The sequence below is a fragment of the Odontesthes bonariensis genome, chromosome 9 (genome assembly GCF_027942865.1).
Source record: "Odontesthes bonariensis isolate fOdoBon6 chromosome 9, fOdoBon6.hap1, whole genome shotgun sequence".
Lineage (NCBI taxonomy): Eukaryota > Metazoa > Chordata > Actinopteri > Atheriniformes > Atherinopsidae > Odontesthes > Odontesthes bonariensis.
Window position 1 is genome coordinate 8,278,970 of NC_134514.1, and position 25,932 is coordinate 8,304,901.

General features: G+C 43.5%; 1 protein-coding gene across 4 annotated transcripts in view; it reads left to right on the plus strand.

Annotated features, from left to right (window-relative positions):
• actn4 (actinin, alpha 4) overlaps nucleotides 1-23,288 on the plus strand; it is a 63,371-nt gene extending 40,083 nt beyond the window's left edge. The window contains exons 6-23 of one of the 4 annotated variants that reach the window (XM_075472951.1): nucleotides 757-835; nucleotides 917-998; nucleotides 4,182-4,267; nucleotides 5,955-6,047; nucleotides 6,169-6,294; nucleotides 6,387-6,491; nucleotides 6,830-6,977; nucleotides 7,213-7,363; nucleotides 7,485-7,593; nucleotides 7,903-8,043; nucleotides 10,008-10,190; nucleotides 10,754-10,888; nucleotides 12,459-12,638; nucleotides 12,847-12,993; nucleotides 16,247-16,327; nucleotides 18,255-18,320; nucleotides 18,942-19,100; nucleotides 21,523-23,288. In XM_075472951.1, the coding sequence (XP_075329066.1) occupies nucleotides 757-835; nucleotides 917-998; nucleotides 4,182-4,267; nucleotides 5,955-6,047; nucleotides 6,169-6,294; nucleotides 6,387-6,491; nucleotides 6,830-6,977; nucleotides 7,213-7,363; nucleotides 7,485-7,593; nucleotides 7,903-8,043; nucleotides 10,008-10,190; nucleotides 10,754-10,888; nucleotides 12,459-12,638; nucleotides 12,847-12,993; nucleotides 16,247-16,327; nucleotides 18,255-18,320; nucleotides 18,942-19,100; nucleotides 21,523-21,681 (2,230 nt within the window). In that variant the 3' untranslated portion in view covers nucleotides 21,682-23,288. Of the gene's footprint in view, nucleotides 1-756; nucleotides 836-916; nucleotides 999-2,267; nucleotides 2,354-4,181; nucleotides 4,268-5,954; nucleotides 6,048-6,168; nucleotides 6,295-6,386; nucleotides 6,492-6,829; nucleotides 6,978-7,212; nucleotides 7,364-7,484; nucleotides 7,594-7,902; nucleotides 8,044-10,007; nucleotides 10,191-10,753; nucleotides 10,889-12,458; nucleotides 12,639-12,846; nucleotides 12,994-16,246; nucleotides 16,328-18,254; nucleotides 18,321-18,941; nucleotides 19,101-21,522 lie in introns of all 4 variants that reach the window. The other 3 variants (XM_075472950.1, XM_075472953.1, XM_075472952.1) reach the window with 3 other exon arrangements.
• The last annotated feature ends 2,644 nt before the right edge of the window (nucleotides 23,289-25,932 follow it).

A 25,932-nucleotide genomic window follows, 5' to 3' on the forward strand; every position in this document is an offset into this window, starting at 1 on the left:
ATCCCCCGTCTGTGTGTGTTTTTCTGCCCACTTTCCACATTTTTTAATTTTTTTATTATTTTAAAAAAAGGTTGAGGAAGTTTTCAGAAAAAGTCGAGAGAATTCAGTTCTCAAAATTGAGTTTGGAAATTCTCAGAGGAGCAAATGCAGAGCGATGATATGTGATGAAATGTGTTTGTGGTTAGCTGGGGCCTGCGAGGAGCTGGCTAGTCTTCAACAGATGGAAAAGTTATGATGTGGTCCATTAACATCCCCCCAAAAAAATATTATGGGTGCACACAGATTGCATTAGAGGTTGTTTATCAGTAAATATTAGAATCTGTATGTATGATCGATAAGTGGGGGCGTTTAATGCCGAATAAATTCTGAGTGCTGTCCAATAATTCAAATTTTTCTCCGATATGAGTAAATTTCTGTTGAAAGGGCTCCACCTGCTGGAGAAACTGGATCACATTTCACTGCTCTGAGGTCGTCAGAAACCTCTTCACTGTTACTCTTTTATTTCATTGATATGCAAAGAGAAGGAATCAAAAGCACAGCATCCACGAAAAGCATTTTTATTATTTGAGTTTTACATGGAAGGAGTTTTTAAGAGGTTCAGAGGTTATTGTCTGTAACTTTAAGATGTTAATGTGGTCTGTTGTTGTTCAGCTGAATGTCCCGAAACATCTAAACCCATCTGTAGATCAGAGGTAGAGCAGGAAATGTAGAAGTTTCGTTCAGCTCTGAGCTCAACTCGTCTGCTCTCCCACACAGCTGGAAGGACGGCCTCGCCTTCAACGCTCTGATCCACAGACACAGACCGGATCTCATCGACTACGACAGCCTCAGAAAGGTGGACAGATTGATTTACTCAACAGTCCAGAAAAAAGCTTCATAAAGTCACTGAGTGTGTTGACAGTCCTCTTCTGTGCAGGATGACCCTGTAACTAATCTGAACAACGCCTTTGAGGTGGCTGAGAAGCACCTGGACATCCCCAAGATGTTGGACGCTGAAGGTACGCTGACATTTACCGTCACAAACCTGGTTGTTTTTTCCAGAACAATGTGATTGTTGCTCATAATATGATATGTTTGTGATGAGATGTGCCTCAAACACTTTTGTAACCTTTCAGACTTTGTCCCGGATGTTCTCAGGTGGCAGATTTTATTGAAGCAGTCAGATTTCTGTGAACATGTTCCCATGTCTGTAAACCTCCTGCTGCTGCTGTGCATGTGACTGCGGCCGCTCTGTTACAGTAACATGAGAGCACAGTGTAGACGTGCATGTGAACGGGCCCGCTGATCTGCAGACACTGAGCTGTGCCCGTTTAGATGAGCAGCGGAAAGCCGCCGCCATCGTTTTGTAATCGTCTGCATGTGTCTGTCTGTTCGCCGTTTGTGATCAGCTGATATTCTCTTGTCTTTGCATTTAAAATGATCATAAACATGTGAAAGTTTGATGTGTTTTAATGTGATGTTGAAGTGTTTCAGTAGTCTTTGTTCTGTTTGTGTGTCAGACTGTTAAAGGGATAGTTCGCCTCTTTTGACATGAAGCTGTATGACATCCCATATTAGCAACATCATTTATGAACATCTTCTTACCCCCTGCTGCGTCCTGTGAGCAGAGTTCCAGCCTCGTTTTGGTGTTGATGAAGGTAGTCCGGCTAGTTGGCTGAGGTTTAAAAAATAAAGCGTTTTGCTTCTCAAAACAATATGCGTTCAAAAGAGTAATACATTTGCATCACAAAATTGTTCAACAAAAAAAGTCAGACCTCACAATCGGTTGGCACTATTTTCTCTCCCTTCATATCACTGCCTGCTGTGCAGACCGAAGTGCAGGCCGAGCAGCAAACACTGTAACAGGTGCGGCTGTCGGCAGGCGGCTGAACGCATTGATATGAAGGGAGAGAAAATAGGGCCAAGCGATTGTGAGGTCTGACTTTTTTTTGGTGAACGATTTTGTGATGTAAATGTATTACTCTTTTGAACGCATATTGTTTTGAGAAGCAAAACGCTTTATTTTTTAAGCCCCAGCCAACTAGCCGGACTACCTTCGTCAACGCCAAAACGAGGCTGGAACTCGGCTCACAGGACGCAGCAGGGAGTAAGAAGATGTTCATAAATGATGTTGCTGATATGGGATGTCATACAGCTTCATGTCAAAAGAGGCGAACTATCCCTTTAATGGCTGTTTGTTACATGTTTTATGTGTGTGATATCACACTCTGTCCTGCCTGCATATGTGTGTGTTGTTTCATAACCATGGTCTCCCCCCCCCCTCGTAGACATTGTGAACACTGCTCGCCCAGATGAGAAAGCCATAATGACTTATGTGTCCAGTTTCTACCATGCGTTCTCTGGAGCACAGAAGGTACCTTCTGACCTGATGTTTAACCTTTTACTAACAAGCTGCTGCTTCCTGTCCAGCATGGCCTCGTTCTCCCGGCAGCCTCATTGTGAAAACTGGACATTTGAGGACACAAACGCACACACGACCGCTCTCTCAACATGGATGCGACTGAGCTGGTGAACGCAGTAAACTAGTCTTTAGGCTGTTTAATCAGACGTTATCTGTGCGGTTCAGGTTGTTTTTGTCCTCTTGTGTAACTGTGGCTCCAGCAAACGCTTTTGTGCCACTATTGTCAGCGTTTGGCACCAGAAATCATCACTTCCTTGTATTGACATAACTGTGCCTATAAAGGAGTGACCCCTCCCCTGTTAAAAGGTGGATTTCCTCCCTTTCAGAGCTGCGGTTTTCCAGCTTTTGTCTTTGAACAGAAACTCGTAACTGTAATTTATTTATTGTAGATGAAGCATGTCACATCATGACAGTCGAACTGCTTCATGTCGGATATCAAATCAAATTTATATGTATTGCACATTTCATGTACAAACAATTCAAAGTGCTTTACATAAAATAAAATAAAAGCATTGCAGCAGGAGTGGAAGAAGCATTAAAAATACAAAAAACGTGATCATGATTTTGATCCTGAAAGAAGTCGAATCCTATTGTTGTTTCATTATTTGATTCAGGCTTGTCCTCCTTTCCCCACCTCCTCCCTCACCTTCTCCTCTCCCTGTAGGCAGGACGTCAGTTGATGCGTCTCTTGTTTTGCTCGTCCTCCAATTAATTTCTGTCTCGTTCAGGCCTTGTTTTTGTCCCTCTGCGGTCTCAGCAGAGTTGGGTGTGTTTACTTCTTCTACACCACAGCTTGTTCTGCTTCCAGTCCTTCAGGCCTTTAGCGTTAAATCGGTGACGACAGAAACTCTTAAATCTCCAGATTTACTGCGTTCACCAGCTCGGTCGCTCTGAATCCTTCCACGTTCACGCAGCAGCTGCTGGGCTGGTTTTCGCCTCATTGGTTCATTGGTTGTTTGAGAATGATCGTTTAGTGAGTCATCTTTCCACCTCTGGGTATTTTCTTAGATTATTATGTGAATCCCATGAAGGATCCGATGACTATCAGTCAGATCTGCATCTTTTGTTTTAGAATAACAAAATAATTCTTTATTAGTCTCTCGATGGAGATATTAAGATTATTGTAGCAACACGGAGTAACTACATGTTACGCATGGAGTTTTAAAACAACCTGATTTTGGCACATTAAACTAACCATCAACAGCATGTTTGCATCAGTAAAATACAGCCTTCATTTGGCCTGTTTAAAGTTTTTTTTGCACCATTTGAATTGATTTTGTGTGCCTAAAGTTGTTTTATATATAAACTGTTCACTGCCTGTGTTTGGAACACATAAGACTCTGTTAACCGTGTAAAATATACAAAGATAACTTGAAGTTCCTAAAGCCAAGAGAGGCTTCTTCAGCTCTTTTACCTGAAAACTACACGAACACCCAAAGATGTTCAGCATGTTGTAAGGACATCATTCTCACCTGCTAAATGAACCAGATGTTGAATAAGCTGCTCTCACACTCGTTGAGCCTCAGGTCATGTGTGAGCGTTTGTGTCCCAGCCTTGAATTGAGGTTCCAGTCCTCCTCGCCTCTTTTCCAGCAGACTCCTCCGGTCCTCCTCCCCTCTTTGTAACAGGAAAAAGTTGAAGCCGTGGACTTGATCTCACCAGCCACCTTCTCTGCTCTGTGAGCAGGAACCGTGCAGCTTTGGGTATTTCAGCTTTGGCTTCACTCCTTCTGTTAACCTCTCTTCCTCTGCCTGTCTCTGTTCTGCTGGGTGATGCGTAGACATCGTGGGTACTCTGAGGCCGGATGAGAAGGCCATAATGACCTATGTATCCTGCTTCTATCACGCCTTCTCTGGCGCACAGAAGGTGAGCTCCTCACGCTTTGGACTAGCAATCCTAAAAACCACCAGGGTTTCCATCTGACATGATACAAAGTTTCATTACAGACAGAAATCAGTTTTCTGGGGAGTTAAATATCAGCCGGAGTCAGAAAACGGGTCAAATCACAGAGATATACTGGAGAGTTCTTTATGGGTTGGATTCAGATTCAGTTTAATGGATTATGGGATGCTCTTCAACAGACTCGGGGATAAGTTACAGAACCACGATGGGAACTCTGCAAAAAGCCATTTCTGATGCTTCTGTTTCGGGTCTTTGAACATCAGCTGTGTTTCCCCAGAAATATTCACAGTCTGGTCTGGATTTAAATTTCCTTTCTGATGTTGCTGCTGTGGCTCTTTTTGGCATCAAGTCTCTCTTGACTGAGATCATATAAACAACAGACCAGTGTGGGTTTCTTACTGTGGGAAACACTGGTAGATGTGCCTCCATTTTCTTTTCAGCTATTAACCCTTTTCAAATATTAATGTTTTATTTGTATTATTATTTATGGCTTTAAAGGAGAAGTTCGTTTTTTTGTTTTTTTCTTGGATAAAATACGTTCATCTACTCAAGATAACAATAAATTGGTGAAAGTCGGCGTCCTTATAACGGGAGAGAACGGGGCAGAGACAATGCAGCCTCTAAATAAGGTATTATCTGTCTTTATTTCACCAATAATTTAAGACAAATGAATGACTGAACGCCTACTATTGCACTATTAGCTCAGAGCTGCCGTGTTGTTGTTATCGGGGGCTTTCTACACACGTGTCTACTGGGATGACGTCATCGACGTGCCGCTGCTGCAAAGCTTATTCACTCCGTGCTCTGTGAAGCTTCCTATAAGCCCCCCGATAGCCCCCAATAACAACAACACGGCAGCTCTGAGCTAACAGTGCAATAGTACGCGTTCATTGGTCTTAAAGTAATGGTGAATTAAAGACAGATAATGCCTTATTTATAGGCTGTACTGTCTCTGCCCCGTTCTCTCCCGTTATATGGATATACGCCGATCTCCAGTGATCTAAATATCTTCCGAAGGACGCCGACTTTCACCAAACTGTTATCGGTGAGGAGATGAACTTATTTTATGCCAGAAATAAGATCCAGGCTTAAAAGAACGAACTTCCCCTTCAAAGTGTTCCATGATGAAGATTAAAACACACAGTGGAGGTTTGTGCAGTTTTCCTGAACTTTGATTAGACTCTTAAAGTTTTGTACTGTATTTTTCTTATTTCAGTGGTACAGTAGTGTAATGTCCTAAGCAGACGCACTGATGTGGACTGCAGCGCGACATGAACCTGTAACTAGATGTTACGCATGGAGTTTTAAAACAACCTGATTTTGGCACATTAAACTAACCATCAACAGCATGTTTGTATCAGTAAAATACAGCCTTCATTTGGCCTATTTAAAGTTTTTTGCACCATTTGAATTGCCTTTGTGTGCCTAAAGTTGTTTTATATATAAACTGTTCACTGCCTGTGTTTGGAGTGTGTTCGCACAAGTTTGAGAAACAAACTTTAGCAAATTTAGGAGCAGAGACACTAATAAAAAGCAGCATTTAGTTGCATTGTGCTGAGTTCATTTACTGTTGTGACTAAGCTTGGTGTACAGTGAGTGAACTCTTCAACAAATCACTGTGAGCACGACTCATCGAGCTGTTTCCTGATAGGCCGAGACAGCCGCGAACCGTATCTGCAAAGTTCTGGCTGTCAATCAGGAGAATGAGCAGATGATGGAGGACTACGAGAAACTGGCGAGTGATGTGAGTATGAAGCATGTCGACACCTTCCCTGGTTCTATTTATTTCCCTGGTCGTGCGTTTCAAGTACTGATGAGGTCACTCTCTTTATGTTTCCTGGGCTCGTCTTCCTCTCTGCCTCCAGCTCCTCGAGTGGATCCGTCGGACGATCCCCTGGCTGGAGAACCGAACCCAGGAGAAGACCGTAAATGATATGCAGGCGAAACAGGAGGACTTCAGAGACTACCGCACAGTGCACAAACCACCTAAGGTTCAGAAAGCTTCCTGCAGAGCAGCATCCAGCAGTGGCTTTTCATTCTGCTGAACGTGATCAGTAACAGTTTGAGCACTTCCTGTTTTCAGGTCCAAGAAAAATGTCAGCTGGAGATCAGCTTCAACACTCTGCAGACCAAACTGAGACTCAGCAACAGGCCTGCTTTCATGCCATCAGAAGGACGCATGGTGTCGGTATGTATGCGCGCAACACGTTTGTGAGCTTCATATGTTGCTAAAACACGGTTCAAGTCTAACTCTGGGGACCGTTTTAAGCTGTTTTTGTTAGAGGCTTCAGATGTATGTTCTAATACTGTGGGACATGGTTTAAGAATATATATTCTATTTGTCTTCTGCGTCTTAAGCTTCTGTTACTGATACTGAGGGCTGTTTGCTCAGGCGTGTATGGTAAATTTAACAAAGTTAAAAGTTCAGTTCAGTTCTTTGAAATGTGGCTCAGAATGTTTCAAATAAAGACTTTTCCAGGTAGTTTGAAATGGTTTGCTTTGGTAATTGCTGCTTTTTGGTGTCAGGATATCAACGGAGCGTGGCACACTTTGGAGGGGGCAGAAAAAGGCTACGAGGAGTGGATCCTCAGTGAGATCAGACGTCTGGAGAGGCTGGAACATCTGGCTGAGAAGTTCCACCAGAAGGCTGCCATCCACGAATCCTGGACCGACGGTATGTTCACAGACGCGCCACTTGAGTCATCTCCTGTATCTGTGTCACTTTATTTTTCTAATCTAAATACCAACTCTAATTGGGGACCAGTGGGCAGATATCGAGTCCAGTCACTTGAATAGGTGAAATAATCACAAACGCAGATTCAGACTGATTGTTTTCTGTCAGTTTGTGATGCTGAACTCTCGGCTTTAAATCCCTCGGCTGGTTCAGTGAGTTTGATTTATGTGTGCAGGTAAGGAGGCCATGCTGACCCAGAAAGACTACGAGACCTCCACTCTGTCAGAAGTGAAGGCGTTGCTACGGAAACACGAGGCCTTTGAGAGCGACCTGGCAGCCCATCAGGACAGAGTGGAGCAGATCGCCGCCATCGCACAGGAGCTCAAGTAAGAAAGGAAGGAGGGGATGTGAACCTGATGGGTCATTTACTGTAACGCAATATGAGACCAGAGGAAAAGAAAACCGGTTTTTAACCCGGTCATGGTGCGTCTGCTCTGTGTTTGCAAGTGAATTGGACTACTACGACTCTGCCAGCGTCAACGCTCGCTGTCAGAAGATCTGCGATCAGTGGGACGTCCTGGGAGCTCTCACCCTGAGCCGCAAAGAGTCGCTGGAGGTGAGACTCGCTCACTTAAAGGAGCTTCAAGTCTGTTGTAGCACAGCTTTGTAGACTCCTTTCAGATTTTTGTCACAGTTTTATTCACAGCTCTTGGCATGTACAATATAGAATTATATACATGTAAAGAATTGACAGTGGGCACATCTGGATTTTATTTCACCCCATTTACACATTTTATCAAGGAAAGGAAATAAGATGAAAAATTCCTCATTTTGCCCTCAAACTGCTGACGATGAACATCTGCATATTTAATTCTCGTAGATTTTCTGTAATAAACCCCTCTTGTCTCGGTTGTCTTGCCAACAGAGGACAGAGAAGCAGCTGGAGTCGATAGATGAGCTCTACCTGGAGTACGCCAAGAGAGCGGCGCCTTTCAACAACTGGATGGAGGGAGCCATGGAGGACCTGCAGGACATGTTCATTGTTCACAATATTGAAGAGATCCAGGTAACCGGACACTGTTCAGCCTATAAAACATGCAGCTTTATCTATTACTAAACACTTTTCAATGCACTGTTCTTTGTATTTCATTTATTTATTATTTAAGAGCTACTTATCATTATTGTTATTATTGAAAAGCAGCCTGACTAATTAGACTTGGAGGCCTTAAATGTGAAGTAAATTTTTTTTAAAACCTGGACCTTATTTCTGGCATAAAATACGTTCATCTACTCACCGATAACAATAAATTGGTTAAAAGTCGACAAAAGATATTTAGATCAGCGTATATCCATATAACGGGAGAGAACAGGGCAGAGACAATACAGCCTCTAAATAAGGCATTATCTGTCTTTATGTCACCAATACTTTAAGACCAATGAATGAATGAACGCGTATTATTGCACGGTTAGCTCAGAGCTGCCGTGTTGTTGTTATTGGGGGCCCTGTTCTCTCCCGTTATATGGATATAAGTGGATCTCCAGTGATCTAAATATCTTCCGAAGGACGCCGACTTTCACCAAACTGTTATCGGTGAGTAGATGAACTTATTTTATGCCAGAAATAAGGTCCAGGTTTAAAAAAAAAAAAAAACTTCTCCTTTAATGTGTTGTTACCCCCTCATACTAACCCACATGAATTCTTTCAAAACCCTCAGTTTATCACATATTTTTACCTGCAGTACTCAGTAAACTTAGAGTTAAGATGCACTTGAGGGAGTGATTGTTTCTCTTTGAATTTATTCTCAGTCATTTGGATCCTTAAAACGAGAACAATCAGATCCCCCTGAATCCCATGCAAAACGCTTACCTTGAGCCGGCCGATGCCAGGAGCTGGAGCTCTTCCATTAGCTGCTGCACAGACACAACAAACTATCTTCCACTCTGCCCACAAGTCTTATCGTCTTCCTTTTGGTGTACACTTTAAGTAATGTCTTCAGTCGTGTCTTCACCGCTTTTGCTATGCTCAGGTTCAAATTGAAAAGTCCAAACAGAGGTCATATTTATATTTAGAATAAGCAGAGACTGGAGCCCATCTGACGTCACTACTGTTCCTAATGCAATGCAGCATAAACGGTGAAGGCAGACTGAGTGTGAAAGGCTTTCTCTTGTGTTATAAAAACAAAGAAATCACCTAAGCTGATGTTCAGAAGCCATACGAGTCGTGTTCCTCGGGATTCCTTTTTAAAAGCCGAGCCTGTGTTGCGTCTTCTCTGCCTTATCTCTGGGAGAACAGTTAAAAACCTTGGAGCTTCAGTCAAAGCAGACGCATGAGAACACAAGGTCATTATTCCTCTAATTTTCACATCAACATTTAATGCTTCAGAACCACCTACTGACACCGTTTACAACTTTGTTTCTGAACGGCATTTTTCACATATCAGTCCCGGTTTACAGTATACAGCTCATCATGCTCCGACTGCTCAGGATGGGAAGCTGATAAAAGCCACTGAGAGCAGGACAAGTAATCACTGTTTTTTGGGGTTTTTTTCCCCCAAAAAATTGTCTAAATAACTATGAAAATGACATAGAAAGCTACTTTTGCAGCAATGCTCAATATTAATCCTACATAATGAGATTTGGACAGCGAGTCTCAGGGAAAACGCTGTGATCTGTGGGGAAAAACAGTCTTTCTGCTCTGTGCTCCTCTACAGAAATACTTAATTCTCCACAGAGAGCTTTAAACAATAAGGTATGTGTTGGAGATTTTTATAGAGACATGATGATGTGGCTCTGTGGTGGCTTCCTGGACCCCTGAAAAATTAAACCAGTTCCTTTAAAGCTTAGAAGGAAAAGCTGGCACCGACAACCGTTTTAAGCTGGTCGGTCAGGAGAAGCTGGAGTACAGAACTATGCAAAGGAACTAAACCTCTATTTAAGCAAACTGTTGTGAACCAGAAGAGTTTCTTTCCTTGTAACTTTGTAACTGTCTGAGGGAGACGGGCACCAAACCGTACCTTTTTGTTCCCTCAGGGTCTGATCACAGCCCACGAGCAGTTCAAGTCCACCCTGTCTGAGGCCAACAAGGAGCGGGAGGCCATCCAGGCCATCCAGGCTGAGGTGCAGAAGATCGCCCAGAGCAACGGCATCAAGCTGAGTGGAGCCAACCCCTACACCACCATCACTCCGGAGAGCATCGACAACAAATGGGAAAAGGTGAGCTGCGGCCTGCGCGTCTTATTTTCAGCCTCTTCGCACTTCCAGATGATTTTTTTTGACATTGTGAAAAAGGGTTTTTTAAACAATATCTTTGATGCTGAGACTCAACCAAACAGCAAAACTGAAGTAAATGAAGGGAAACTCCTCTTACATGGAAGCTGAGTGGACTTATTCCCTTTACCAGCCCTTCACTCTGTCAAGCACCAAGGTCAGCAGCACTTATTATGTATGTGAGACACAAAGGAAGCATTTGATGCCCTGATAAAGAACTTGCATTGAGTTTTTAAATCTTAGTTTAACCTGGTTACAGTTGTTCTGCAGTGAAGGTTCTGTTGTAGTTAAACCAGTAACAGTTTACCCCCCTAATCTTTGCTTGTTGTTCACCTTGAAACAACAAGAACAGCCGTTTGTCCTGTATTTATGTTTCCAGACTCTGAGGGTGTTTGACAGGCTCTCTGGAGGCAGAATGGTTTAATAACTCTCCAGTTGGTGCTTTGGGTGTCGGTGCAGCTGCTTTCATGCTGCAGCTTTGTTTCTGAATCGTTGTCGTGTGTTTGCAGGCAATGGCGATGGTGCCGCTGCGGGACAACGCCCTGCAGGAGGAGCTGAACAAGCAGAACTCCAACGACACGCTGAGAGCCACGTTCGCCACTCAGGCCAACACGGTTGGCGCCTACATACAGGCCAAGATGGAGGTAACCGATTGGTCCACGCTGTCAGCCCCTGTGCTCAGGACGTGTTGAAGCATTGCTCAGCTGTCTGCAGTTTGTCACAGTGAAATCTTTGGTTATGCATGCTGCTCCAGTCACTGTTAGGCGTGATAATCCAAGCAGGCGGGAGGTTGACAGCATGTGTACAAACCGAGCAGAAGCCTCAAATTATGAATCCTGACTCTAGATTCAGGTCGCAGTCAAAAAACCATTGAGAAGACACGGATACTTTGTTGTAATGTACTGTGCAAAAGTGTCCAGCCACCCTTCATTTCTTTCAATTTTCCTTCCAAGCAGCCAGACATTCTCATCATTTTAAAAATTGGTCATGAATAGTTCTCAATTTTCAGTCCAGTTCTTGTTCCTGATCATTTAACACTTAAATATGACTCATTCAAGCTTTAAAAAGGCTCCTAACTCAAAGGATGAACCAGTGTTGCATCGACACCTGTTTTAGTTTCCTCTATGAAAAACAGCAAAGATAACACAGTGTGACAGACAGAAAGCAGGATTTCTGCAGCAACAAGGTGATTCCCAAAGAGCTGTTAGCTGAAAACTTGGCATATCTCAGCATGGTGTGCAGTGTGTCCTTAAAACATTTGAGGAAACTGGACAAGTGGAGGACAGAAGAAGAAGTGTCAGGCCTAAAGAACTATCTACAGCAGATGAACAGGATCTGAAAGTGATGTCCTTAAGAAAGAGGAAAAACTCCAGCAAAGACCTGACACAGGAGCTGAGAGATGCATCTGGACCTTCAGCTGATCCATCTGCTGTTGGCCCAAGCCTCATCAGAAATGGGCTCCATGGAAGGGTGGCTGTGAAGAAGCCGTTCTTAAGGAAGGGAAACAGGGAGAAAAGGCTGAGCTGTGCCAAAGGACACAAGAAGTGGACTGAAAATCAGTGGCAGCAGGTCTGATGGAGGGATGAAACTTTTATATACTGTTCATCCATTTGTGTTTGCTTATGTTTCCATAAATGGCTGCACCTATTTCCTGTTTCCATGCCGACATACGAAGAGAAGAGGGGTGGCTCAAGACTTTTGCAGTGTTGTACATCATCTTCTGCACATGAAGAGCTTTTAAACCAAGCTGCTGTTTACTATGAAGCACTGAGAGTTTTAATAGATGGATAGATAGACGGCTTTATTAATCCCTTTGGGAAATTGAAATCTCCATTCTTCTCACGCTCAGCACTGTTATACACAGAAATGTACAAAAGTGGAAAACACCCAACACCAGCACCTGTATAATAATAATATAATAGTAGTATACTAGTAATAGTAATGAAAATGGTAATAATGATGCTAATAAATAATAATATGTATATAAATTTAAGTATAAAGTAAGATTCAAATTATTAAAGTGAGATTATTGCACGTTGGTTAGACAGACAGACTGACTGCCACCTGTGCTACAGCCCCTCTGTCCTTCTGTTACCCCCCCCACCCCAGTGAGGAGTTGAACATTATTTAAGCAGTATGCACATCTGTAAAAGGATCCTTTAAACCTTTCATAGGACGAGCAGGCCGATGAGAACTGCGTGTTTGTTTCGGCAGGAAATTGGCAGAATATCCATCGAGATGAACGGCACTCTGGAGGACCAGCTGACCAACCTGAGGGACTACCAGACGACCATCCTGTCTTACATGCCTGAGATCAACAAGCTGGAGGGATGCCATCAGCTCATCCAGGAGGCCCTCATCTTCGACAACCAGTACACCTCCTACACAATGGAGGTAACGCGCATCCAAGCTTTGGTTAACAGTTGAATATCAAAGTTTTCAAGAACTAAAAGTTCAATGAGCAAATTTGAACATTTGAACATGTATTTAATTCTGTACTGAAATGTATTAAAGCTCCTTAAAACTGGAAGACGCAGCGTCACACATTCCTTTCCTTCTTTTTTAAAAATCCTCCTCATCTCCCGTCCCTCCCGTCCTGCAGCACCTCCGTGTGGGCTGGGAGCAGCTGCTGACCACCATCGCCAGAACCATCAACGAGGTGGAGAACCAGATCCTGACGCGTGACGCCAAGGGCATCAGCCAGGAGCAGCTGTACGAGTACCGCGCCTCCTTCAACCACTTCGATAAGGTCAGGGGCCCGAGCTCATTCGCTCATTCGCTCATTCATCTTCCTCCGTGTTTGCCTTGTTTCGTTGCTACTTTTACGCATGAAATGCACAAGCAGGGTTGTAGTGAATCTATTGTTTTATGTTCAGATGTTGTGGACGTCTGGTGGAGATTTTTCTGTGTCAACGTTTAACACGAGTGAACGAATGTTTAGAGCTGCAGCGGGGCTGATAGAGCAGCCAGATGTGCGAGTATTCATCATGATGTTGGACATGGCAGGATCTTTACACAGGAGGTTTTGTTTGGGTGTTAAAGGCCCACAGAAGGAGTATTGTGGTGTGTGCAGGCAGCGCTGGAGGATGAGGAGTGAGGAAACGATGATGAATACAGAATCTTTGTTGTGAATCTGCTGTCTGCATGACTTACAGAAGCTGTAAATAAGGGCTCAAAGAAGGCTTATAATGGAGTATCAGGGCCATTAATGGTTAATATTCCAGAAGATTTGTGTTTAATTCACACATTTGTTTTAAAAACGGTTGTCTTTTTGGTCAAAGAACTATTTTCCTATTTTCTAAGGTTGGATTGGTCTCAATGCGGCCTGTTGTTACACATCAGACCTGAGAGAAAATGTGATGATGAAAAAGAATAAGTAAAAGGCTCCCCTTTTAAACAAGGATTCATGCCTTTGTCATCATTATTTCCTTTATAAGGACGCGATTCGAATGCGAGTTGTAGCAGAGTTCAAGCCGCTGCAAAGAAACACGTCAACCAGGTTCATTACATTGCTTCACATGTAGAAAAGAGCCAAAATGTAATCAGAAAAATGGGTGCTTTTTATCAATGTGGCTTAATCCAGTAAAGGAAGTCGGGCTTTCTTATCTTTTTCCAAGAGAGGGAAACTCTCCAAAACTCTTTTTGGAAGCAGTAAAGAGATCAGAGGCAGCTCCGTCCTTCCCAGACATCTGATGGTCCGTAGTTATTCCTACTTATCACGTTCCCACACACGGTTACAGCTCAACCCGACCGCCGTCCTTACCCCAGCATGCACGACTGGGAGCGGAATAGACATGTTCACTGAGGTACGTCCGACTCCACAACGCTGAGAAAACGTTGGACGCATCCTGCTGCTTCTAACTTTCTCTGTGTGAGATCATCGAACGTGCAAGTACCGCTGAATTCTGGGAGTCTTAGGCTCTGTTTACATTAATTCATTTCACCATTTCTTCGTGTCGGCGTCTTGCAAACTATTTACATTTACACACAAAGTTGCTGTCCTCTCAATAAAAGCCTAACTGTTTACTCTGAAACGGGGATCGGCTGATTCGCTAGTCGCATGACTAATCAGCCATCACATCACATGATCGCCCTTGCATCTGGAGCATGCGCAACTGCTTAGAAAACACGACCTACAGGTGCATATTGCCTTCGACACACATGACGAATGATGAGAGAGACACTTGGACGGGAAAGTCCAAAGGCATTTGCAGTTTTCCGTAGTCTCCCTTCATCACTCAAGTAGTATAAGGTGCAAGCAACCTTGGTAAAAATGTCGATGGGCCGTCTCATTCTTGTTGTTTTCTTTTCCAGCTGTGGACGTAGTCGCTCGGACAGATTTATCAGGGCTGCTCTGGACATTCGAAAGTTCTCACGCCATTCTTCGGCGACAACAACTTGGTCCACGAAATTGTCCCACCATGCGCTGCTTCTTCCCGGTCTAACCCAAAAGCGGCGCTCCATGTACGGCTTGCGTTGCTGCTGTGGCTGGGTTCTCATTATAAAAGCCAAGTAGCTAGAGCTCAGCACTTCGGATCCTCGTTTCTCACCGTTTACAACTGCTAAAATCAGCATCGTATGCGAATGCTTACGTGGGCTCCGGCGTCTTTGAATCCTTCCACCTATGAAGTCGTATTCCAGTATTTTAATGTAAATGGACAGTGCATCCGCGATAGAAACTATATAGAAACAGATTAGTATAAATGGCACCTTAGTTCGGTCTGAAGAAGCTCAAATTCAGACTGAACATGTTTCCGTGCGTTTTAGGAGTCCAAGTCCAGCAGAATCTTTGGGATATTTGCCTTCTCACGTGCAGCTGCAGGCAGTTCAGATAGTTTCTTCTACAACAGGAGGCGATGTGAACGTGTTTGGTCGTCCTCGAGTCAACGTGTGGCGCCTTGAAACAGATGAAACCTTTCAAAGTGATGCTCTAAGAATGTAATGGTCTCAGTCGACATGTAAGTTCCTCACAAAGTTTAATCCCTGAAAGTGTGAGGCTGGAGTATCGGATTGAATCTTCATGTTATCGGTGAAACTGCTGCTTTAACTGGCTGTAAAAAGCAAAGTGTGTCACGTTATTTCTTTGTTTATGTGGTTGTTGTTGAACCTGGAACCAACATCATTCACCATCTCACACCTCTGCGTGTGTGTGTGTGTGTGTGTGTGTTCTTGCACTTACCGTTGAGTGAGGACCAAGTCAAGTTTTTAACCAACAGAGTGAGGTCATTTTTACATAGTGAGGACATTTTGGCCGGTCCTCACTTTGTTTCTCTCTCGATGACCTCCTTAGGTTATATAGATGCTATCCCCTAATTTTCTCAGTAGGATCTCAGAATGTCCTAAGTGTCAATTTTTCACCCCTAAAGTTTAATAACACAGATTAAAATCTTTTTCTGAATCTTTTGTGCTTCTCAAAATCTGAAGCAGTGTATTGGATCACTATGCCACCGAGTGTCTGGAATGACACTTTGTTTGTTTCTAAATGAACTGGAAATACTGGTCCTCACTTTGTGAGTGGTTTTACTCGGTCCTTACTCAGCACTAAGTTCGTGAATGCGTGTTTGTGTGTGTGTGTGTGTGTGTGTGTCTGTGTGTGTGTGTGTGTTGGTGTCTCATAAACACAGCACATCCCTGTGGTCACATTCGGCCTTTTGTCTGTTTACAACCAAACACAGAAACTCTTTTAAAGACTGAATGCCGCTCAACAACATTATCATTTAGCTCATGGTGTGTTAGTAGTTCTGTGAAAACATTTTAATGCACTTTCATAGGGAGCAAACACACATGCATTCATCACGGCTGCCTGCTTCTGAGTTGTGTTTTCCTGACATTGTCTAAACATCCATGAATGTCTGTGTCCTCCATGTCCTCACCCCCTCCTGCATGCTGTGGATCACATGGTCACCCCCCCTCCCACCGTCATCTCCACCACCATCCGTGTGTTGCGATCGTTTCATCCTCATGATGTGGTGCTCTGTCATTGGGTGTTTGACCGACCTCAGGACCACAGCGGGGCCCTGATGGCTGAGGAGTTCAAGGCCTGTTTGATCAGTCTGGGCTACGATGTGGAGAACGACAAGCAGGTAGGATCTCCAGGACGGAGCGGAGGGAGAGCTGCTGTTTGTTGGGCCTCTGAGCAGGAGAGCAGAGATCACTTAGTGTTCAAATGTTTAATATATCCCTACACAGAGCCACGATCAAGGCTTCCCACGTTTAGCATATAGCAACAAATTTAACAACTAATCTGGATTAACAAAGAACAGTTTTCCTTTTGTTTGTTTCCCAAAAAGTGATTTATTTTGATAATTTATTGCTTTTTAAAAAGTATTCACAGGAGCACAGTGGTGGTTAATCAGTAGGACCTAAATGAAGCTGCTAAGACCTTTAAGCAACTCGTTAAACTTCTGTTCACATAGTCCCGGGTGGCCTGCAATTATCTCAGTTTGTTCGGGTGGTAGATATTAAATGCACTTTAGCCACTTGAAGGCCAGAGGAAGATGATTTGTGTGCAGGAGGGGAAAAAACAAACAGTACAGCAGAGGCTTTGCTCTTTAAAAGAAAGTTTAAGGAGCTGAAAACATGATTAATTAACATCATGGAGATCCTGCCTGAAACCAGCTGTGAACTACAGCCTAAAACAGTTTGCTTTTATTTTACCAGATCCTTAAATTCAAAGCGACTTACAGCTAATAAACAACATTAAAGCTTCAGCACTGTGAGAAACCTTAGTTTCTATAATAGAACATTAACAGAACAGATGCATGAAGCCGACTATCGTCTGAACATCTCGTTTTTCTGTGATTTACTGTGATAAATGTGCAAAAATGTAGCTCATTTAGGCGCATTAAGACGCCTAAATGAGCCAAAATGCTAAAAACCGAGTTAATAATTAGCTGACTTTATCCAAATGTTGAATAATGTTTAGACTCTTATTCTGTAAAGTTAAAGCATGTCTTAGTTGGCAGTCGGAGGTCGTCTTTGTGAAGAGCAGATTACTTTTTCCCAGATGCTGGCAGCATGAGGAGACCCAGCAGGGGGTCCTTCTACTGGCTCTTTAGTGTAAAAGACCTCTAAAGGTGTTAAAAGAGGATGTGTTCGTGAGTTTTTGAGTCATTCTTATCAATAGGAAGGGATTCTGATGGCATTTTCCACCAATGAAAAAGGTTTGGAGTGTGGAAATGGACGTAACAGACGGTGTTGATAAGAGAAGCAGAGTTCTGGAAGAGCTTGGAACTGCTTTAAACGGCTGTCTGCAGACTCTGAAGTCTCTCTGTAGGCAGCGTTAGCAGCCCTGAGTTACACCCATCATGGTGTTCTGGGTCTTTCTTTTTTTAGGGATTTCACTGTGGAGAGAATTCAATTTACACCACAAACAAAGCAGAAATTATTAAGGTCAACGGTTAATAATCAGAGCATTCACCATGATGGCTCACCTCTGCATTTACCATCATTGTTCTGTGCATAAGTAAACTGTAACAAGCAAAGAAATTATATCTCACACCTGCAGTGCAGTAAAACATTGCCTCAACGTAAGGTTTTCTACCAGATTTTCTAAGTAAATATCCACGATACTAAAAAAAAGAGGAATTATAGAAATAGGATCCATGAGTCCAGTTTTGTTTTACTTCCCTTTAATGTTTTCTGCCTAAACTGAACAAACTTCTGGTCAGTGATCGGTCCTCCTGCTCCGAGGCGGCTGATGAGCTCAGGCAGGGTTAGAGTTGTCATGTCCCTGTTTGTCCACCAGGGGGTGCTTTTGCTTTGTGCTGCCCCTCTCTGAGCGAACCCGCCTCTCTTCTGTCTGCCAGGTTTTATGTTCCTTGGGGAGTTTCTCTGTTAACTGTCTGTCTTTTTTTATCTTCTCACCTCCCCACTCACCCTCTCTACTTCCTTTTTATCTGTGTATCGTCTCCCTTTCTCACTTCTATCTCTTCATCCGCTCATCCCTCCTCTCTGACTCTACTTTTGTGAACCCGCCTCCGGCCTTTGCTTTGCTGCGGCGGCCTGCAGAAGCGATCGGGACAGATGGTCTCAGAAGACTTCCGGGCTCTACTCATTTCTACAGGAAACAGCCTGGTACTGCTGCTGTCATGGTGCTCCGCGGGGTGTCTGCAGGTCCAACCAGCTCACTGTAGCCAGCTGGATTCAAAGCCTTAATGAAGCAGCTGTTTGGGACTCCTTTGGACTGCTTTATACCGAGTCCTGATCATGAACAAAGTATCTTACCGAGTTTGGACTCAAACTATTGGTCCTGTTTTAACTTTCTGTTACCTTTTGAGGTGGAGTTCAAAGTCTTTTTGTCTAAAAGAAACATTGGAGATCTCCGCCCTGTTCACTTTTTGTCACATGACCCGACACCTGCAGACACCCTGCTCTCTATTCCCGACCCCCTCGCTGCTTTTCTTACGTCCCACCCGCCAGTTTTGAACTGACCACCTTTCATTTCCCTCGTTGACGACAGACTTCTAGACATGTTTAACGTAGACCGCCTTAAATCATCCGTCCATGTCTTCCTCTCGTGTTAACCAGTGACCGTGTCGTGTGTGCATGTGTGGAAATATAAAACATCAGGACCTCTTCTCTGCGTCTATTCAACGGTCCTGATGTTTTACTCCGGCATGTCACGTCCTGTGTGTTCTGTGTCTGAGTTCAAAGTGCAGACTCTCTCGGGTTAACCTGTTGCTTCTCGGTCACCAGGGCGACAGTGAGTTTGCTCGCATCATGGGCATTGTGGACCCCAACGGCAGCGGCGCCGTCACCTTCCAGGCCTTCATCGACTTCATGTCCCGGGAAACAACCGACACGGACACGGCGGACCAGGTTATCGCCTCCTTCAAGATCCTGGCTGCAGATAAGGTGTGTGTGTGTGCACGTGTGTGTGCACGTATCAAACCGTGCCTTAATTCTAATTTAATCTTTTTAATGTACCGTAAATTCCGGACCATAAGCCGCTACTTTTTTCCCAGGTTTTGAGCACCGCGGCTTATAATACGGTGCGGCTAATATATGTTTTTTTTTCTTCTTTTTTTTTTTTTTTTGTGCCACCAAAAACATTTTGCCCCTTAACATTAGACCAATAAAATTAACGAATAGTTCACAGTGGTCCAATGAAATGGTACGATTAATCAAACGCACTTGCATTACTAAATTATTGTAAATCGGTCATTTGTACTCACCCTCAACATGGAAAACAAACAAAGAAATGCATTTGATGCTGCTTTTAAATTAAAGGCGATTAATCAGCTGCTGCAAGTAATCTGCAGTAATAAGTTCTGAGGCTGTTCAATTCGGACACTGAAGAAGAAGACTTTGATGGTTTTAGTGGGCAGGAGGAAGTTGAAGAAGGCGATCAATGACTTTTCCTGGTAGGCTACTGTCTTTTTTCCATTTTTTTTTTTACCAGTTGTTACAGGCACTGTTAGAGGGAAAAAAAGCATTTGCAGTATTTATTCGTTTATGTTACCATACACATTTAATTAAAAGTTTAAAAATCCTCACGTGTAACACCTTTCTGTGTAAATATCTCACATTACAATGTGGACACCCGCGGTTTATAATCCGGTGCGGCCTATACAAGTACAAAATGGAGTGTGTGTGCAAACAAGCAGACCAGTCGAGCCATTCAAGCATGTGATTGAGTTTTAGGGCAATTTGTCTTGTATTGTAAACTGGATTCCTCACATACTCCAGACTAACACAACTCACTGCTCAGGACGGTTTTATTTACACCAGAAGAGACTCGTGTTTCTTTTTATTGAGACTCTGTTAAGTAAATAATTTACTCACATTCCCTACCACACCAACTATTTAACCTCTAAATCTACCACTAGAATTCTCTCCATGTCCACAGTTTGAAAGAAAAACCTCTGAAAAAGTGTTTTCTGGTCTGGATAAGTATGGAAAATAAAGAGATGTTATCATCTCATAGTGATGCCTAAGAGCTGAGCGTTCAGTGTATGGTAGCAGTTTAAAGTTTTAGTCTCTGCCATCTTTTGCCCGTTAATCACAAGGTTTACAGCTCAGTCCACAGCTCCTCCATGTGTGCAATTGTCTCTGGACATTGTAGCTCTGGGAAAAGCAGCTTTGTGAACCACCTCCAACATGTTTGCTCGTATTTACATGGATTTACATGGATGATTAATCTTTCAAGCTTCGTTTGGTTAAAGCAACCAAACAAAAACATTCTGCACCGATTTTCCAAATGTCTCCACATTATAGGAGCACATGCAATTAAAAACCGGAGTTATGTTCACGTGAGTAAAACTTTCCTGGTGAACCTGCGACAGCAAAATCTGGGAGTTTTAGCCAAGAACATTTTTCCTGGAACATAGAATTTTTATTAGCCGAGTTTGTGTTTAAAAAAAAAAAACAACCGCAAAGTAAGAAAATGTTTGAGTGTGAAGGTGCAGAAATGCATGAAAGGGAAAGCAGCCCGACCTTTGAGGTGACCGCTGAGCCGGAGACATTCAGCGAGCTCCTGGTGTCTGCATCTGCCAGAGATGGGACCGAGTCGCACATGTGCAAGTCTCAAGTAAGTCCCAAGTCATTTTTTCTTGGGCAAGTCAAAGTCAAGTCACCTTATTATTGCAATTTTACCTGCAGAATCTGATCTTAATAAAGTGAAAAGACGAGATACAAGTAACTGTCCCCCACCCCGTATTATATCAAGCTAACATTAGCTAAATACCGACTAGGCTAACAGGATAATATTAGCTAATTTGACGAGCACTTACTGGTCAGAATGGATCTTCAAATGACGAACAAAGTTGTCGTCTGGCTGTTCCAGATCTTGCTGTGCTGTTCGTCTTTTGCCGTCAAAATGGTAATTACGAAAGCCAAAGACAACGACTCTCGGTCCCCCTCCCGCTGACATGTTGATCCTGCGCTCCTACCGCGTAATCGATATTATTTTTTTAATTATTAATTTTATATTCAAACTGAAAACATGAACTGAATAACTCTCAAGTCATTCAATTCATAGTGTCTCAAGTCAAGTGCCGAGTCTTCAACTTCCAAGTCCGAGTCGAGTCTCAAGTCTTTTCTTTTTTGTCAAGTCAAGTCACAAACAGCGAAAAACAGCGACTCGAGTCCAAGTCACAGTGACTCGAGTCCCCATCTCTGGTATCTGCATCTTTACTGACTAGATGCTTCATTTTTAAACAAAAGTACATTTAAAGTTTAAAGATTTCTGCAGAAAAGCATCAACAATCAGTCGGCTTTAATAATTTCCTGTGTTGCTGTGGCTGTCGCTGATAGACTTCCTCTCTGTTTCCATCAGACTTTCATCACAGCCGAGGAGCTGAGGAGGGAGCTCCCCCCTGACCAGGCGGAGTACTGCATCGCCCGCATGGCGCCCTACTCGGGGCCCGATGCTGTCCCCGGAGCCCTCGACTACATGTCCTTCTCCACCGCTCTGTACGGAGAGAGTGACCTGTAGAGGAGGCAACAGAAGAGGAGGGGGGAGGGGAGGAAGAGGGGAGGGAGGTGGATGACGTTTGGAAGCGTGTGCGTGGTGTTTGTGAGGTGCCCCTGCGTGTGCCGGTTCAGACTCTTTCATTCGAACGGGCACCACCAGGGGCAGCTGTGGGACGGGGGTGCAGCCACGCTGCGGTGCGGGTCCTTAGCTTCACCCTCTCTGCCTTTTTGTGGGGTCAAACAGGGGTGGGACGGGGTGGGTAAGAGGGGGGGTGGGCAAGCTAATCTGATACTTATGCTAATTTTTGTTTATTTTAAGTTTAAGTTTTTCTTCTTGCCAGAAGGAGTCAGGGCGTGAGGGGGGGGGGCGGGGTTTGATGTATCCACTGGCAAGGTTTGTGTATTAGATCCTAGAGAGATATATGTTGCGGGGTCAGGGGTCGAGAGGGTGGGGGTGGGGTGGGGGGTTTGACCAGCCAGAGATGAAATGACATATTTACCCCATAATCCCCGCGTTGCTGGATAAGACAACCTGTCTAACCTCAGCTCTTTCCCTCCTCCCGTCTTTGTTTATTTCTTTTTTTTTTCGTTGTTGTTTATTTTCAGGTGGGTGGGATGAAGGGGGGGCTCAGCGCTGTACATACTTATTTTTTCAGTGCGAAGAACGCCACACAGTCCCAGTCATGGAGAATATTAAATGGCAGCGAGCGGAGTAGTGCCGTTTATTAAAGACATAAAAACCACACAGAGCAGTTTCTCCAGTGGATAGGTTTGAGCTTCCAGGTGCTTCTCCTTTCTAAAAAAGGGGGAAAACACCTGTGGACACCGTGTAGTTGTGAGAATAATCCAGTGTCAGCAGGTGAGAACATCCTTTCTTCTGTTGAACTCTTCTTTTCAGTTTCATATATATTAAAGTAAAACTTTAAAAGCTAGTTTGATAAAACCAGGACTTGTGAACCCTTGATTGGCTGAATGAAGGGTTGTTATTTAGAGTTACTACGGTAACTGCACTGTGGAGAGCTCCCGGCTGGCGTAAATATGGAAGTAATAAGATGATTAAAGGTGCCTGTTGGCGGCTACAGCCCTGTCCTTCCCTCTAAACTCCCCCCTCCGTTCCCTCGGTGTTTCTGAAGAAAGGAAGAAGAGTGTACTGCTCGAAAGGAAAAATTGGGAGTTTTTATGAAAACGTTCCATTATGTGAAAATTAAAAAGTAAATTATGGAGAAAAAAAACAACAAACTATGCAATCATGCTGTGATCAATTAAATTCAGGAGGAAGTCGTGTGAATCGATCGGGCCCTTTCTGAGAGAGTTTCTTGTCCTGATAAAGGAGAGAAAAAGAGATTTTGTCTGTTTGTCGGCTGATGGGTGAGGAGGGGGAGGCGGAGGGAGGGGCACGGACAGGGAAGGAGGGGAGAAGAAAAGACTCGGACCAAAAGCTTGTTTCTTTTTTCCTTTTTTCCCCGCTGTGAGGTTGGAGAGAGATGAACTCTGGAATTGTGATTTATTTTTTTTTCCTTTTTTTGTACTCTTTAATATCAAACTTATCTGCTGTACTGGAAACTGCAACGCCTTCTGTCTCAAATGATGAGTTTCACAAAGCACACATAAAAGTTTCCTTACAAAATACCTCTGATGTCCTCGTTCATGCTTTTCAAACCTTCAGAAACTTATCACACGACTTCATGGTCATTTCTTCTCTGTGATTAACATTTTTTATTTTCATTATTTCAACAATACAAACCCCTCCCAAGCCACCACCATCCATGCTGATCCCTGTTTGGTTACCAACATCTACTACTGTGCTCCTTCATGTAGCCACACTATTTGCATCAATGTAGACGACACATAAATTAACTATAACAAAATTAGACACAGAAAAAAGCTCCAAACAAGGTCGATACATCAAATTAGTAAAATAAGCACTACGTCAGAGAAATAATTGGTTAACAGAAAATAAATAAATAACAATAAGAAGAAGAAGCACTGTTGTGTATTTATCCACCACTACTTAAAACTCGCACCTCTCCACTATATGAAATGATCATTTCTTCTCAAATGTAAGCTTGATCTCAGCTGGCCTCCTGATGATGTAGCTGTTGGAGGTGTCGGATACGATGTAGAACTTATAAATCCCGAGCTACAGCTCTCTGTGTTAGACGAAGTATGAGAAAGTTAAAACGATTTTTATTTGATCATAAAAAGACTAACTTTGATCATAAGTTGACACTGTTAACTGGTAATTAACCCCTTAAAGACCACCTGCCGGTCACCTGTTCTCTGCCCTAAAATGGCTGCGTGCACATGTGGCTTCCTGTTATAAAACTGGGATTCTTGTAATTCGATTGGCAGAATCTCACAGTGCAGTGACCACAGGGGATGCAACTGATGCAGAAACAACCAAACTAAAATCCCCAAACAGCCTCCACTCGTTGATCTTATTCCAATAGAAAATGTTTTCTTTATCAATCTTCGATGGACGGGTGCCATCACTCTGGTTTAATAAAAGTTTTGGCCCAAAATGAAGTGGTTAGTTCAGTGTATTCCCACATATTACTGTTCCGCATCTTATCGTCTCTAAATCTTTACTCAGTTAAGTTTTATTTATATATCACAATAAATATCATCTCAAAGCACTTCAGAACATACAGTCCAATTCATTAGATTCCAAATGAGTCCGATTCAAAGTAGCCGAGCTAAGGGAACCGACCGATGGCACGGAAACTTCTCTGTGATCCAAACTCCCATCCTGAGCGTGCACGAGAGGACTGTGGAGAGAAAAAACTCCCTTTGTAACAGGAAGAAACCTCCATCAGAACCAGGAAGGGCGGCCATCTGCCTCCACCAGCCGGGGGTGAGAGGACAGGAAAGGGGGGACAACAAGCTCCATAACACCAGGACAGGGATACCTGCTGAGAGAGAAACACAAGCTAATGACAACAATGGAGAGTAAAGAGAGGTGCATCATGGGAGGTCCCCCAGCAGTCTGGGCCTATAGCAGCGTAACTATGGGATGTTTCAGGCTCACCTGAGCTATCCCTAAAAGGGATAGTTCGCCTCTTTTGACATGAAGCTGTATGACATCCCATATTAGCAACATCATTTATGAACATCTTCTTACCCCCTGCTGCGTCCTGTGAGCCGAGTTCCGGCCTCGTTTTGGTGTTGACGAAGGTAGTCCGGCTAGTTGGCTGGGGCTAGAAAAATAAAGCGTTTTGCTTTCAAAACAATATGCGTTCAAAAGAGTAATACATTTGCATCACAAAATCGTTCAGCAAAAAAAGTCAGACCTCACAATCGCTTGGCCCTATTTTCTCTCCCTTCATATCACTGCCTGCTGTGCAGACCGAGCAGCAAACACTGTAACAGGCACGGCTGTCGGCAGGTGGCTGAACGCATTGATATGAAGGTAGAGAGAAAATGGCACCAAGCAATTGTGAGGTCTGACTTTTTCCTGGAGAACGATTTTGTGATGTAAATGCATTACTCTTTTGAACGCATATTGTTTTGAGAAGCAAAACGCTTTATTTTTTAAGCCCCAGCCAACTAGCCGGACTACCTTCATCAACGCCAAAACTCGGCTCACAGGACGCAGCAGGGGGTAAGAAGATGTTCATAAATGATGTTGCTAATATGGGATGTCATACAGCTTCAAGTCAAAAGAGGCGAACTATCCCTTTAAAGGTAGAGAGGGGATTCTGCTTCCTGAAGCAAGACTGGTTCCACAGAGAGGGGCCTGATAACTGAAGGCTCCGCCCCCCGTTCTGCTTTTAGAGACTCATGGAACCAACGAGGAGACCTGCAGTATCCAACTATGTGCTGAAGATAAAGTTTGTTTTACATTGGGACTCCAGAATAAAGCCGGCGTGACCAGATTTGGATTGTCACCTGTTGGAGCTCCACCGGCTTTCAAAGCCAACACGAGTTTTTGGACAGAAAAACCTTGAAACATTTGTGGTGCTATTGTTCTCTAATTCGAAGCAGGGCCTGTTGAAACAGCAGGTTGTCGTCTGATTGTGTTTTATAAGTCATCCGTCTCAACTACAAAACCAAAAATTGGACAGACGAAAGAAATAATAATTTTTTCAGTGTGTTCAAACATCTGCAGCTGAGTCCCAGTAAGACTTAAAGGGATTCTGGCTGTTTAAGGAGAAACTAAATCAGATTTCAAAAGGGACCAAAATCAAGCATTTTTGCTCCAAGCGGCTGTTGAACAGCTTTCAGTTTACTTTGGGTATGTCACGGATAGGTGTTAGATAAAATATACGTAGAT